The 15,788-nt window shown below is 40.0% G+C and overlaps 2 protein-coding genes across 2 annotated transcripts in view; one reads left to right on the forward strand and one right to left on the reverse strand.

The window, feature by feature from the left end:
- Positions 1-133: 133 nt before the first annotated feature.
- Positions 134-4,906, forward strand: LOC129092183 (cytochrome c oxidase assembly protein COX15 homolog). The gene is made up of 9 exons (XM_054600016.1): positions 134-283; positions 1,559-1,746; positions 1,850-1,972; positions 2,323-2,509; positions 2,702-2,869; positions 3,029-3,110; positions 3,487-3,641; positions 3,785-3,898; positions 3,984-4,906. Exons 1-9 carry the CDS (start codon positions 209-211, stop codon positions 4,113-4,115), a joined length of 1,224 nt encoding a protein of 407 aa, XP_054455991.1. The 5' UTR covers positions 134-208; the 3' UTR covers positions 4,116-4,906.
- Positions 4,907-4,979: 73 nt separating this feature from the next.
- LOC129092184 (Kv channel-interacting protein 2) overlaps positions 4,980-15,788 on the reverse strand; it is an 85,362-nt gene continuing 74,553 nt past the window's right edge. Inside the window, exons 2-8 of the mRNA XM_054600017.1 lie at positions 9,357-9,481; positions 9,131-9,200; positions 8,658-8,728; positions 8,329-8,436; positions 7,728-7,832; positions 7,546-7,608; positions 4,980-7,161 (exon numbers count right to left, since the gene is read on the reverse strand). Coding sequence (XP_054455992.1) covers positions 7,114-7,161; positions 7,546-7,608; positions 7,728-7,832; positions 8,329-8,436; positions 8,658-8,728; positions 9,131-9,200; positions 9,357-9,481 — 590 coding nt within the window. The 3' untranslated portion in view covers positions 4,980-7,113. The remainder of the gene's footprint in view (positions 7,162-7,545; positions 7,609-7,727; positions 7,833-8,328; positions 8,437-8,657; positions 8,729-9,130; positions 9,201-9,356; positions 9,482-15,788) is intronic.

Below are 15,788 nucleotides of genomic sequence, written 5' to 3' on the forward strand. Positions count from 1 at the left end.
CTTGTTTTCCATCTAAAAAAAATAAAAAATAAAAATAAATCATGATATGTTCGTCAGCTTGTCGTGACGTCAGGAGGTCAGAGTTTGGTTGGTTAGGAAACATGCTTTTGTAACCACCGCTGACATCCGGGTTACGTGACAGCGTCATCTTCACATCAACAGCACTGCAGGACCACCATCAGCATCAGATAACCGCTGAACCTCAAATATGTTACTTTCTTCAATACGGACAACCATCTTTTGCGGTTGCAGGAGTGCAGGAAAGGGATTTCAACACAGCAGCGTGAGTATAAAGCGACCTGATATCATTATCTTAATGACGTAATCTAGAGACGCCTGAATAAGGTCACACACGGCACTTCACGTTTTATTATGACACGATATGTCAAGACATATTCTCAAAGCCAACCCTGCCACCAACTCGCTTGTGTTTCACGTTGGTGTTGTTTTCAACGTTTATGTAAGCTAGACATGCATTTTAAAGTTACCTGGCTAGTTGTTACATTACTCTGCAGCAGTCACGTAACGATGGCTTTACGTCATCAGTCTAGACGTCCACTGTTGTTACTATTGCCATTTACAATTTATAAGTTCTGCCAACGACCAGAGATATTAAACCAACCTGCAATCATTTTGTCCAGAACTAACAGGGGGAGAGAAAAAACAAAACACGTGTTTTGTGGGTTAATCATCCCAGTGAGCATTTTTCCGTCTAAAAGAGTCTAAAAGTGGTTCAAAAGTTAAAGTTTATTCAACGTCTATTTGTGTCTATTAGATATTAAGTCACGTTGAAATGTGGTCTGAACGTGAACGTCTAATAGACATCTACAAATAGACGCTGAATAAACTTTAACTTTTGAACCACTTTTAGACATAAACGTCTTTTAAACCTCAAAATGCTCACAGTAAAATATGCACCAATTAAATACGTAGTCATAGTAGCACATTAACAGTTTACACTGACAGGACAAATAAGACCATCTGACAATAATTAGTTTTTATTCATACAACTACAATGAAATTGGAAATACATCTTTAAATGTGGTTGTCAAAGCCATAATAAATAATCTGCCATAATTCAGATGGATGTCTGTAAATTAAACAAGAATTATAAAACATATTCACTCTTAAACCAGTCTTTTCACCGGTGACCTTTTCAACGTAAAGATGCTCACTGGCATATTACACATTATAATACTTTATATTGTTTGTAAGTTGAAGACGCCAAGTTGAAGACGTCTATGGACGTTTAGACCCGATTTCAACCAGATTTAGACGTCTAAATGCCGTCTAGTGCTCACTGGGATGTGTAACATGGCCAAAAGTATATGGACATTTAACTATTACACCCTTATGTAGTGGTTATTCCCTTCCAATAGCATGGACACCAATATGCTGCTTTAAGGTAGAATGAAACAAACTTAACCAAACTGTTGGTTTGGAAGCACACTTTTTTGCTTAAGCCAATATTGAATGGATTATAATTAGGGTTTCTCTAGTGTAGGTAAAATACATGTTTGTTAATGTGACAGTTTCTTCTTTTTATTTATAACATCAGCGGAGTCCACAGCTACGGCAATGGCTTGTGAAGAGAGGTCAGAGCACCATCACAGCAGAGGCGGGGGCCTCCTCGGCTCCGGCAGCAGCTACTGTCCCAAACGTGGCCACCAATCGCATATTAGGTCGCTGGTTACTGGGCTGCAGCGGGCTGGTGGTTGGGGCTGTTGTCTTGGGTGGTGTCACAAGGTAAAGTGACTTACAAGTGAATTCATTGTCAAATTGAAGTAATTGTCCTACTTGTATTGAAGTGGTGTTGATATGTACCTATATGTGCATTTGTTTCAATCAGGCTAACAGAATCTGGGCTTTCTATGGTGGACTGGCATCTGGTGAGAGAGATGAGGCCACCTCAGTCGCAAGCAGAGTGGGAGGCAGAGTTTTCCAAGTACCAACAGTTTCCTGAATTCAAAATGTAAGGCCCCATCTTTTTTGTTTGCCTCTTCAAGACACTTTATCAAGGCAGTTTTAAAGGCACCCTATCACTGATTAATTTAAAATAGCGTGACATGTCTTGATTTACTATGCTAATGCTTGCAACAACTACATTTAAGACTGCAATGTTTTTTTTAAATGTTGTCCGCTTCTTTCACACCAGCAGTGGTTCTACACACTGAATACAACCAGGCCTATGTTTTAATTTAATTACAGCACAGCTTTCAAAATGATGTAGTTGAATAAACCTCAGTGACATGTTGTAAACAAAAGTATTGATTAGGTCCTTAGTTTAAAGACAAATTATCTGTTGTCATTCTGTTTTCCCAGAATGAACCATGACATGACTCTGCCAGAGTTTAAGTTTATCTTCTACATGGAGTGGGGTCATCGTATGTGGGGAAGGCTGGTTGGACTTGCGTACATCCTCCCCACCGTTTACTTCTGGAGGAAAGGATACTTCACTCGCTCCATGAAGGGAAAAGTGCTTGGGCTTTGCGGATTTGTCTTCTTCCAGGTAAGACTCAATACAGCTGCGGTAATGAGAAGCTCATAGGAAATGCATCCTTACTGTACCTCACTCTTAAGTGTTAGTATAATTTTATGATGTCAGGATTAGCTTCATGACGTTTGTATTCAAGTTGTAAACAAGAATTGTCAAAAACACATGAATGACTATCATTGTGTGTGTGTGTGTGTGTCATCTCAGGGCCTTCTGGGGTGGTACATGGTAAAAAGCGGTCTGGAGGAGAAGCCTGAGTCTTATGACATCCCGCGGGTCAGCCAGTATCGCCTGAGTGCTCACCTGGGTTCTGCCTTGTTGCTTTACTGCGCCAGTCTCTGGACAGGACTCACTCTGCTGCTGCCTGCACACAAGGTACAGAGGCAGTCTCTTGCCTACAGGCCACCTATGATAAAATCGGTCTACATTTGAACTATTACAGTGTTAACCTCGGTCTGTGTAAGTAAATGTCACACAATTTTCCAAGTTTTTTTTGTTTGTTTTTTTCCATTCCTGACGGCACCTCTTTAACAGCTGGCAGAAACCAACAGTCTTATGCAGCTTAGGAGGTTTGCCAAGGGTACTGGTGGACTCGTCTTCCTTACTGCTCTTTCAGGTACTGTTTGTTCTTGTGTGAATGCAACATCATAACATTTGATCATCAAACATAAATATCTGAATGCATTTCTCCAAAGATAGATATAAAAGCAATCGATATAGTGATAGAAATGCTTTTAGTTTCAATATTCTTTGAGGATGCAGATACTGTAGATACTAAGCTAGTTGCTATATTTGAAGCAAAGGTAGTACAGTATAATTTACTGGAGAGCATATTCAAAGAGAGATGTAAAAAATGGAATTTAAGTGTACTTAGACATTAAAAGTTATTATATATCTAATGTAATGTTGCAGACTGTTAAAATAACAGAAATTATTATAGTCCATATGCAGATTAATTTATTTGTAAATGTTTTACAAATGCTTTTACATAGGTGCCTTTGTTGCCGGTTTGGATGCTGGGCTGGTGTATAACTCCTTCCCTAAAATGGGAGATCGGTGGATCCCAGATGATCTGCTGGCTTTCTCTCCAACCCTCAAGAACATCTTTGAAAATCCCACGACTGTGCAGTTCGACCACAGAATATTGGTATGTTATTATTTCTAACGAGAAATAATCTACTAGGCAACATTTCAACATCAATTAAACATTAGTTGTACCCTTCTATCACATTTAGTCATTTGAGGGGCAGTAGTAGGTGGTTGACGGTCCGCTGTATTTATTTTTTCCAGGCCGTCTCTTCTTTGACCGCAATTACAGGCCTGTATTTGTTCTCACGGAGGATGCTGCTGCCCAGGAGGGCTAAGATCGCCATCAGCCTCCTCACAGCAATGGCCTATGGACAGGTAGGCTGTCAGTCAGCCCAGAAACATGTAAACTCAGACCATTACTCCTCAGTGTAACTGAACTCCGTGTCTTTGTGCTCCTCAGGTTGCCCTCGGTGTCAGCACCCTGTTACTGTATGTCCCCACTCCACTGGCAGCAACTCACCAGTCTGGATCAGTAGCTCTTCTCTCTCTGGCCATTTGGGTTCTGGCAGAGCTCCGCAAGATGCCCAAGTAACTGTCCACGCGTTTATGGGCAAAACCAATCCCTACCAGCCACACCTCAAGCCTCTAATTGCCAGCAGTGTCATTATGACACAGGCCTTCAGAAAGAAAACTGAAAAAAAATAAAAGCATTGAAAAAATGTTTAATTTAACCCTGGACTATAATGCATTATTATGCTGAAGCATCTCTCCTATTGTGCTCCAATTTAGTCCTCATGCGCCGACATTGAATTATTTCATAACACTGTTATTAAAGCAGTGTTATGAGTGTTGTTGATAATTACAAGAATACATCAAGGCTGTCAATGAGTATGAAGTATTTGTTGATGCATGTAATCATGAGACGATAACAACCTAATGTGAAGTGTTTTGTTTTGCAAGAAATCAAACACACATGCAAAGCAAAAACAAGCACATTGAAAGTTTCTGTCCAGCTTTTATGAAACAATGAAACAACAGGTTTACCAGTAAACGTACGGGTTATGAATTTGGTTTGCAGCTAGCCCGAATTCTGCAAGAATATCTTGGAATAGACTTTTGGATCGTGTCAAAGTTTTAAAAGGATGCTTTGACTGTAAATTTGTTTACCAAGTGTTTGACCAACTATTGCCTTGTGTCTGGTCATACACTGCCTGTTAGTTAAATCAGATGTGGCTGTTGGGATTATGTGTAAAATATGTATATTTAAGTTATGAATCATTTATTGATGATGAATAAGGTAAAAAAAATAATCGATTTTGATTGTTGCTTTGTACTCTATATTTTGAAGTTTAAGGCTAAAATCACTGTTTTATTTTAATAAAGAGAATTATGTACCGTCTTTAAAATTCAAATTTCAGTCCATTTTGCATAGTAACTGTGAATTTTATTGTCTCTGTACAAAATATACACATTTTGAATACTTAATGCAACCAGTTGAGGCTAGCTAACTAGACAGTCAGTACAACAGGTTAGTAGGTTATCAAGACACAGTACATGCGGGTATAGACAGGTTTTTACTTGTGGTCAGGAATGGAAGTTAAAAACTCTTGGCAAGGAACAATCAGAGCCAAACAACTTTTCCCCCAAAGAAAGAAAGTAAAACAAAAAAAGAAAGAAAAGAAAGCAGGACAAAAAAAATGGCAGGGTTAGAAGTGCATATTTTCATCAGGGCTTTAGTGCACCCTATACTGTGCTCTGAGAAGATTTGGGAGTTTGGATGAGAGGAGAGTTGCTAATGCGTGGTAGAGAACATTATTGCTATTCCTTGTCAGTCTGTCTGCATTTAAGTGTCTCTGTTACTTGCACCATTCTAGTTTAAAAAAGCTATTTTATATTTATTTAATAGGGACAATGAACATTAACTGTCACAGCAAGATAGCTTAATTTCATCAGCAGTCCCATCAGTATTTGCAAATTCTTCAAATGTCTTTCTAATAACGCGTGGGATTGCAACGTAAAACTATGCTTCAGTTTGGACAATGTGCAGGTAAACCACATTGCCACTTTACAAATTGATATCCTTTCATCTCTGATTGCCCCTTGCCAAACTTACTACACATAATCTCCCTCCCTCTCACCCACAGGTGGGCTATATGTCATAACTCAGAGTGGCTGTATATACCTCTTTAATTTATATCTTCTCTTTGGTGTTACAGAGAGAGGGAGAATACCGCATGAGGGGGGCATTAAAAAAACGTTATTAAACCATGTCTCTCTCACTAACACTACACACACACACACACACACACACGCACACATACTATGCCTCTTGAAATTGAATGAGCCTAATTTAATGCAACAAGGGTTTTGAATTCTTTTTTTTTGAAGTGGATGAACCTGCTACAGCCACAAGACATTTCTGCTGACGAGAAGTATCACAAATACAATCTGCACTCTAATAAATTCCCCTTGAATGTACATTGATAGATTTGTACGACTGTTATGTTGAGAGAATAATGGATGGTCAAAACAGCTCCTCACCTATAAGTGCAGTCCCCTGGTCGTACTGCCTAATATCACACCATTGGGAATACTAGAAAATCTACAACAGTCAATAGACACCTACAGCTAGGACTGTAATAGTTTGGAAGGCTCGGAATTATTCTACCAGAATCCCATGAATGGAGGTGGGTGTTGTACCATTAGACTCTTACATAGGTAAGACGGATGACATCTCCTTTTGGTACACATGCACACACACACATACACAAAGGGTGAGGCACCTGTGAATGACTAGGAACAGCAGACAGACAAGCAGACTTTGGAGTATCTCTGTAAATACATAATTGGATATTAGTGACATCATCATGCGATATTGTAATCTGTTCCTCATGGAAAACAACACGATTGAACCTCCATCTGTAAAAATGCCTTGGATCTTCAGTTTGTCAGCTGTTTCCTCAGGAAGTGTCATTCTCACTCTCATCCACAAGAGGGTGGTAGATTCATTTCTATTTCTATTTCTATGGCCGGTGCACGAGCAGTCTAGCGGCTCCCGTGAGGTGTTACTCACATGCTCAGAGACAGGATCAGATTCACAAATCCAAATCTCTGCCATCATAGGGAACAATGATCTTAGATGAAGGTTTGGAGGCAACTTCCTCCGTCTGAGTTCAGCCATAACAAGCTGTGATAGTTCCTCCTTCGATAGTAGTAATAAATAAAAGTTCAAATAAAACAGGTGGGGGTCTTGCAAGTGACAGTTCATGTGAGCCCGCTGCTTGCCTTCTTTCTCTGTGCCTTTTGGGCTAAAACTAAGGTTCTGCATGATGAGTAAAGGGGCCGGGGGAACACCATTGTTGCTTGGAGTAATGTCACTCGGGGTCCAGGAGGCGGGAGACGGCCTCTCGAGTGCCCTGAAGGCTCACAGCTCTCAACAGACACACAAGCACAAGCTTGCAAGTCAGTAGACGGCCACACACACGCACACAAACACACACACCTTCACAAACTTGTTCTTTTTTTAACCCAGATCCCTTTTACACACAAGCTCCCCTCCCTGGTCCCAGCGTAGTCTCTGGTCCAGATTCTTAGATGACGTTGTCAAACAGCTGCATGGACTGCATGATGTTCTCATCCTAGACAGAAATAAGGGGTTTGGATTAGGTGTCATTTCTTCTTATGTGTTACCCCAATGATTCACACTGGGTAAAGTGAGAATTAAAAGTTTAGCGAACCAGTTATAACAGCTAACCTTGCTCTGTCCAAAGTAAAAAAATCCACCTACACGCACCTTTAAAGCTCACTTAATGAACATGTTATCTCCCTTTTGTTTTATCTACATACAAGTTATACAGGATTTGACAAGAGTTATGTGGTGTTAATATTTATTTTCCAGACTCAGTCGAATGGAGTCACTAAAAAGTGTTTTTACGTTTATCTGCTCCTGGCTCCCACTGCATACTTCATTTTTCTCATCTAACTCTCTGCAAGAATGCTTATTATTTCTTTTTTTGACCCACCTTTTTGCATGACTCAATGAACTCTTCTATAGTGACCACCCCGTCTTTATTCCGGTCCATTTTCTGAAAGAAAAATTATTATAATTTTGTACATTATCTTCTAGCAATACTTCTATCAGTAATCTTTCTGTGGTTTGAACAATCATAAATTGAGGGGTTAATACAAAGCAAAGACTGTTGACCTGGAAGAAACTCTCCACATGTTCTCTTGGAATGTCGTCCTGCATAGTGGGGTATGTGTACTTCCCCATCATGTCATAGATGGACTTCATGATGTCCAACATCTCCTGGAAAGTGAAGGACAAAAGGGAGCAGAAATATTATTAAGGCTGTATAAAATTGTTGGACAATGTAAAAAAAAAACACTTTGAGGTTGTTCTTGAACTTGTTTTTTATTTTGCCTTATGTGATTAACATAAAATGTTTTATTTAATTTTGTTGGTGAAATATGACATCAGTGACCATTTTGTTTCAGTCACACCCAGAAAGAACTTGGTTATGGAATGGTCATATGCAGTGTAGCCATATATACACAGGGTTTGTTTCATATACTGGAGCACAGGTCTAACTTTCAAAATAGAGGTTGATGTATTCAACAGATCATTATACTGGCAGACATTTTCCACACCTGGTTTCCACCAAACCTGTCATGTACAAATCGTAACAGGGAGCCTCCACATCCCCCAAAAAATACTGAGGACATGACATACAGCCCTGCTTGGAAACCATTACAGCAAGTCATTCAGAGAAAGCAAAGAACAGTGTAACATCTGTGTGTGTTACCTCTTTGGTGATGCAGCCATCTTTGTTCAGGTCGTAGAGGTTGAACGCCCAGTTTAACCGGTCATTAATTGTCCCTCTCAAGATGATAGACAAGCCAAATACAAAGTCCTGAGATAGAAGGGGAACAATTAACTGTATTGTTTTGACATTACTTGAATCGTAACACAGTAAATGAAGTCAAATTTTCATCACAGCACTAATCTCCGTGGGCATGTTTTTAGCGCGAATACATGTATACATGTGTGGATACAGTCATGGTGGCAGATTTAACCGGAGCACATATTCGCTCTTATCTCTAAAAATGAAGCTGATATAAGAATGGAGCTCACCTCAAAACTAACTGAGCCGTTCTTGTTAGTGTCGAAGGCTTCAAACAGGAAATGTGCATACATACTTGAATCTGCAAAGGTAGAGACTTACAGTAACCCGTGTGCCCTCGAAACATGAAGCAAAGTCTTTGAACAGCTTGGATTAGCAGCCAGCTAAACATAGCCAAGATATAAGAATAATTTCAGATACAACTGGCAGCGAGTGGTTAACATTTCATCAACCCAAATATCATGAAATAAAGAAATTGCCTTCCCTCTTTGCAGTGCATGAACTATGGTTCAGCAGAGCAGATTAATGAGTTCAAAATATTAATTTCATTGTGATTACAAAAAGCGTAAACTTCTACTAACTAAAGGCTGTTATTTACACTTTTATCTGAAACATATGAATTTCTGAAGATAGAAAGAATGGTGTAATTAAAGCATTATGGACACAGATGGAGCTCTTCAGGTTTAGCAGAAGGACAACTCACCTCCCTGTGGAAAGAACTGGGAGTAAATGGTCTTAAAGTTCTCCTCATTCACCACGCCACAGGGACACTCCTGGGACATAAATATGAATTGAGAAAACTCATTAGTTCCCACCTACCACAAAATATAAATCTAAACTCCCATAATGATGTGACTGGAACCAGACTTTTTATGTTTATTTTTTGATTTGCAGTCTGCCACGTCACTCTCTTCTCCAGCCAGACCTACATTTTTGAAGCCCCTGTAGAGGACTTGCAGCTCCTTCTTGGTGAACTTAGTCTGCTCCTGCAGCTTGTCCATGCTCTCTGGGCGATGACACACGGTAGATAATTCAAAGTCATCTTCCACGCTGTCTGTGTGAGGGAGAGACACTCTGTTAGCTAGCATTTATCACCACTCCACCCACGACCTCCAGATCAGCTATGACAAGGCCGACACATTTTTAATGAAGTCATCAAACTGATATTTAGCTCATCATACACTGTAAGTCTTATACATAGAACAAATAACATTCTTTATTCACAACGATGTTCATCTTTATTATCATCATTATTTCATTGAACCAATACATGAGTGAATGCTGTTTTCTATATGCATAATTGTGAGGTAACTAAGTCAAACATTTTCCACACATCTTTTTCCAAGCAAAGCAAAACATGGTCAGTAATAATAATAATAATAATAATTAAGCCTTTAATGCATCTATAAAAATAACTTCTTGAATTTGTTCTTCGAAAACTCAAGTTTAAGAACACTGGAGAGAAGAATACCGCTAAAGTGAGAAGAGGCTTAACATGAGTGAAAATGGTAAGGAGGAGACATCTTAAAAGCTTTGGAGACACATCCATTCACAAATATTCCTCATCCAATCTGTTTCTCCCAAAAGTAATACCTGAACACACACACACACACACACACACACACACACACACACACACACACACACACACACACACACACACACACACACACACACACACACACACACACACACACACACACACACACACACGTTCCATTGCCCAAGGGAACAAAACACGGTGAGTGTGTTCCTGTGTGACTGTATGCTGTGAACACTGAATGTTTCGCTGTCTGTTTCTACATGACAGCGTCCACACAAGCGTCTGAATGAATCTTCTGAATTCACTTAAGAGTCGTTGGGAGAAAGTAGAAATGTATAGAGAGTGAAGGAGCACTTGCTTTGACTGATTGAGGGGGCAACCTCGGGCTTGCAGCATGGCAGCAGCTTGAGGAATCGCTGCTTTATCGTTTTTTTGCTTTGGCTGGTGGAAGGATTACCTGTAATCACCAACCATAGCACAAGGGTTAAACACACACACTCAAGTCTGCAAAATGAATTCTGTTTTCACACACACATGCCTGTAAAAAACAATAAGACACTCCATGCAACGGACAGATGCAACAACAGACTGATTCATGCCGTTCAGTCAAATTGGTAGTTGCCTGCTGACCCGGCTCTGCGATGGGAGACCATGAATACCACTTCAAATGGTAGATATTACACAACAGCCACACATTGTGACCCCTTGAAACACACAGTGTCCCTTATCAAACTGGCTGTCTTGGCACAACGCCATATTCAACCAACTGTATGAACAACAAGCGGAGAGCATCAATCCAAAACAACTTAAGTTTACTTTATAGTGGAAAATAATTTGCCAGACGGATGAATTGCAAAACCAACCAGAGCCCATCACGTCTACCACCATACCAGTTCATCTCTCAAATCAAACTTCTCCATGCCTATCTTGGCATGTTTCACAGAGTTATAATGAAAATCAGATCGAGGAAGTAAAACACTTTCACACACATGAACCCATGAACTCTCTCTTGCTTGGTTTTCATGGTAAAAGTGCCCTCACCACTTTTAGTAGGACCCAAGCGGTCTGAGGGATGAAGGCCATGATGGGGTAGATCCCCGATAGAACCACAGCACCTCTACTGACTATCCAGCCTCTGTGATTTGTCACACTCTGCTTCACGGAGCCTCAGTGACTGTAACCCATCCTGACCTGTGGCTCGGCATCATTTGAAACCAGAGCAGGCAGAGCACATTGTCCGATTTATACCAGATTGATTCATCCAGGCGCCTCACACAGGCCCAACCCTCTGCTGCGTTTGTGAGTTATTACATATTGTTTTTCTATATGGAACCACAGCTGCACATGATACAGAAATTAATATCAAATACATTGACCATCTGTCAAAAAGTACAAAAATGGATTAAAAGTAAATCTTGAATAACTTCTTAAAGTAAAGTAAATGTTTAAGTATGTCTGATGGCAGAGTAACCACAATGTATTTCTAAGCGGTGGTGGATGTATAATTTTGATGTTGTAACTGCTTGAGTTGAATCCAATTGTAAGTAAATGGGCTAATCTGATAAATGGAGCATAGATAAGATTAACTTGGCAAGAAAAATACACTCTTTAACCGACATGGATGAGAAGCGGCCAGAAATTTGATCATCTACAATTACATGACAACCGGGTAACTCCATCTGCTGAGAAGGATTATGTGATATGATCAAAAGCTCCAGAAGAGCTTCTGAATGGACCATTGGGTGAGATTGTGTTATACTCATGTTGCTTTATTGGATAGTTGCTGCTGCATAACAAAGCATCATATATGCATCTTATTAATGTTCATTGTATGTTTTGTTTTGTATTTATGTAAATATTCAATGTAAGTAGCAACTACAGCTAACAAATACATGTAGAAGAATTACATTTGCAATAATTAAATTTGCAAGATCCAGATAAGGGAAGTATAAAGTATGAAACAAAAACGGAAACATTAGGAGAGTCAAACTCCTAAAATCAGAACTGTACCTAAACAAAATACTTTAATAAAATGATTGCAACCAGTGGTATATCTAAAAGGTATATCTGACATTTGGAAAGTATCTTGCATAGCTTTGAACATTTCATTTTGACAATATCTTTTATAGTTGTTAAATACATTTTTAAACTCCACAAATGTGTAACAGATACAGTTTGTCTCTCGGTGTAGCAGACTAAATTGAATTTCTACCGATTGTTCTGAAGGCCTGGCATGGAAAGGTAAGAAAGATTTAACGTCATGATTTCTCCTTCCTTTGCTCTGCATGGAACACTGAGCTTGAAATACTTGTAAGGACCATGAAAGCTGACTATACAGGAAACTGTCAAAGCTTAGATATGCTTGTTTTAGGACTGAGACACCTTTTCCTCTCGCCCTTTTTCGAAGTCCTCTCTCCATCTCCTGTTTCTTTCTCTGTAGTGTTGTCCTTTGCTGCTGAAATCTTGCTTGTTGTGATGTCTTTGAGTAAATGTGTTCTGGCTGTCTAAACCAAGTTTGTCTTTGAATAGAGACGTTTGATCTCAGAGGGATTAACCTGATTTTAATGCACACATGCTTATCTCCTTAAGGTCCCCTATATATTATAAAGCATGCCTGAAAACATCTAACTACACATCATCTACCGTATATATCCAAGAACTTAACTTCTGTTTTTTCTATTTTACAGTTTTTTTTAAGCGTACCATCATCTTAGAGTTTAAAAAGATACAGCGCATAATATGGAAGTTGTTCGTACTAACAGAATGCTGGTTGGAAATTGTCCTTTGTTGAAAACAAGTAGGTTACTGTGCTCATTACACTATTGAAGTAACACGTGATCAATTTGTTTCCCAGCCTTTGAAGTTAAAATTGTTTTTTGAGTGGCACTGACAATTGGAGCAGAAATTCTTTCATTTTGGCCTGAGTAGGCAGAATAATAAAAAAAAATGAGTCTATTCCTCATCAGGAAGGAAAAAAAGCCACTTTCTGTGTTCCTCAGCATTAAGACATTCTTTCCCAGCTTGACCTGTAGTGATTATGCAATTATAGTTCAATAGTTTCCCCAAGGGTACAATGACAAACCATCACAGCTCTTCAGGAAATAAGGAAAACAACTCTATTTTTAGCTTGATGGCAACACATTTTTGGCTATACCCAGAAACTTTTGAAGGAGATCCGTGTCTCATAAACTCAAGAGATCTGAGGATTTTCACAAAGCACAGAGAAAGCGTCAACTAAAGTGAAGGCGGCGAACATATTACAGCGAAACAGTATACTGCAGATCCAAGATTGAACCTTTCAGCTATCTCTAGGCTCCACTGATGATGAGAGATGTGGAACTGCAATTTTAAATACTGTGCAGTTTTCACTAATATTGGGTTAAAATTAGAACTGATGGACATCCCGCTGTTCAGTTCATTCTTCGTGAGACTGCGGTTTCAAATGAGGCCTAGAACTTTACCTAATGTCATTCCCACTTCCACTGTCCATCTTCATTGTTAACTGCACTTCATTTATTAAGTATTGAATTTCCATAAATTTGGGGGACTCAAAGGAGGCAAAAAATAAATAAATACTTTAAATCAATGCAGCATTGGCAGAGAAAAATATGGCTTAATAAGGTCTAACATATGGCTCAAGCTCCAAAAACATTTGATCCTACAATTGCCAAAATGCATTTTTGTAAGCATCTCACTGTAAAGATTTTCCAATGCCTAGTTTGATCCTGATATTGTCAGACTTTAGAGAGCTCCCTCCAGAGACACAGAAGTCATTATACTGTAACTCTTCATGACAGGCAAAATTGTCTTAATGTATTAAATCGGTGGAGTGCCCCTTTAGGCAAAAAAACTAAAAAGGAAAAATATTATAGAAAGCACATCCTCATCACAGTAAAAGGAACAAGTAAAGTCAATTTTTGATCAAATAATCCGCCGACAGAAACCTTTAGTTGTAAGAAGTAATGTATTGAATGATGAATTTCAGAGATCTTGTATTCCCAGTATGTATGGGCCTACATTAAGACGTGTTCTGGACATGAATTCCTCATTTAAATATATATATGTATATTTTTGTTGTAAGTTTTGAGTTTATTTTGTGTCATAAATGAAGCATGATAATCAGGTTTGCTATTCTGCACTTACATGTGAGTTAGAAAGGTGTATACCACATGTACTTTAGTATTTCAGTCTCAGACAATGCCCACACACACACACACACACACACACACACACACACACACACACACACACACACACACACACACACACACACACACACACACACACACACACACACACACACACAGGGCCATAAATAGGTATAGCAAACATGACAGCTATTTTGTGAAGAAATTAGGCCACACTACTCTGTTATGTTTAAATCCTAAAAAAATACAAACAAATTGTTTTTCCTCCTAATGTCCCCTCACCATATTCATAATTTTGATTTCTCACTCGGTGCCTCTGTCACTCGCTTACCATTTCCCTTACCTGCCGTGGAGAGGTCGATAAGCCCCAGAAAGTGCATCAGTTTGAGAGAGCTGCAGACCACCAGGAGGATGCCCACAGTCTGCAGCCCCTCCACCTCCCACTTTTCTTTGAGGAACGGGTACATCCTTTTCCCCCTTCCTCTCTCTCTGTTTCTGTCAACCAAAATCTTCCTCTTGCCCCAGGGCAACCACTTCCCCCCCCTCAGCTCCAACCAGGAATGCACTGTCTTCGTCTCTTCAGTATCTCCTCTCAGTCTCCCTCTATATGCCGGTATTCCTCCATCCTAACTCAGCACAGCTCCCCGCCCGCTTTCTTCACTGAGGGAGGATTGTTATTCTCCTCGTACCTTCATCGAGAACGGTAAGTGCGTGGCAGCAGGACTGTCGACTTGCTGCTCCACCCCCTCCACCTCCAAGGCTGTCAAGGGTTGTTTAAGTTCCAGGTGAAGTTCGGACAATTCACTGTGTGTGTCCTGGCAGGTTGGTGGCAATTGTTCTCTGACTCTCTCCCTGCTTTTCCAGCCACTGACTCTGAAACTCTCTCTCTACTCTCTGCCTGTCCTCCCTCTGCCTCTCTTTCTCGCCTTACCTCCGTCACTCACCTCCTGCTGTGTCCCTCCCCATGTTTAATTGGGTCAGTGATGGGACTGAGTGAAGGGGAGGGCAGATGAGGGATGGGAGAAAAAGAAAGAGGGGAAAGGATTGGAGGAGAACTACTTGTAGGTTAAGATGGGAAACAGAGAAGGGGGGACAAAAAAGAAACAGATGAGAAGAATGAATTCGGAGAGGAGATACGAAAAGAGACGGGGAAAGGAGGGGCAAGTTATCGGAGGAAACTACGGCAACAAGGGGTTTAGCAAGGACTGAATCAAAAAATCTAATGAATCAAAAAGAGCTACCAGGGGGGAAATGCAGTACAAAATAAGGAGGAGAAGCAGAGAAAGACTAACAGGAGGGAGGAGGGAGACTATGATGACAGAGAGGCAAAGCATGACCCAGTGGTTACTGTGGACAAACTCACAGATGTGGCAATCTCCCCTGAGTGTAGTCAACACACATGCACTCACAGACACACAGTCTGGAGTTGAAATCTGGCTATAACATGAATTGCATATGCAATCCAGTACAGTGGGGAATATTTCAGTTGGGATATATTGATGTCACATCTGGCACACTAACATCCTACCACTGGCAGACAGAATCTCTGAAGAATGTGTTATTGACTGATTCATGACTGATATACGTGATATAGCCGTTTTAACCCTCTGAAGCATAATGTTGAGGTGAGATTTGATGAAGGAAATGATCATGCTAGATAGGAGTTGGGA

This window comes from Anoplopoma fimbria, chromosome 6 (assembly GCF_027596085.1).
Source record: "Anoplopoma fimbria isolate UVic2021 breed Golden Eagle Sablefish chromosome 6, Afim_UVic_2022, whole genome shotgun sequence".
In the NCBI taxonomy this organism is placed as follows: Eukaryota; Metazoa; Chordata; class Actinopteri; order Perciformes; family Anoplopomatidae; genus Anoplopoma; species Anoplopoma fimbria.

What these genes read in the sequence shown, in the direction of transcription:
- LOC129092183 (XM_054600016.1), top strand. Translation starts at nt 209, where the DNA reads ATGTTACTTTCTTCAATACGGACAACCATCTTTTGCGGTTGCAGGAGT. An exon ending in GCGGATTTGTCTTCTTCCAG is followed by an intron (nt 2,510 to 2,701) that starts GTAAGACTCAAT and finishes GTGTCATCTCAG; the next exon opens with GGCCTTCTGGGGTGGTACAT. An exon ending in CTTCCTTACTGCTCTTTCAG is followed by an intron (nt 3,111 to 3,486) that starts GTACTGTTTGTT and finishes GCTTTTACATAG; the next exon opens with GTGCCTTTGTTGCCGGTTTG.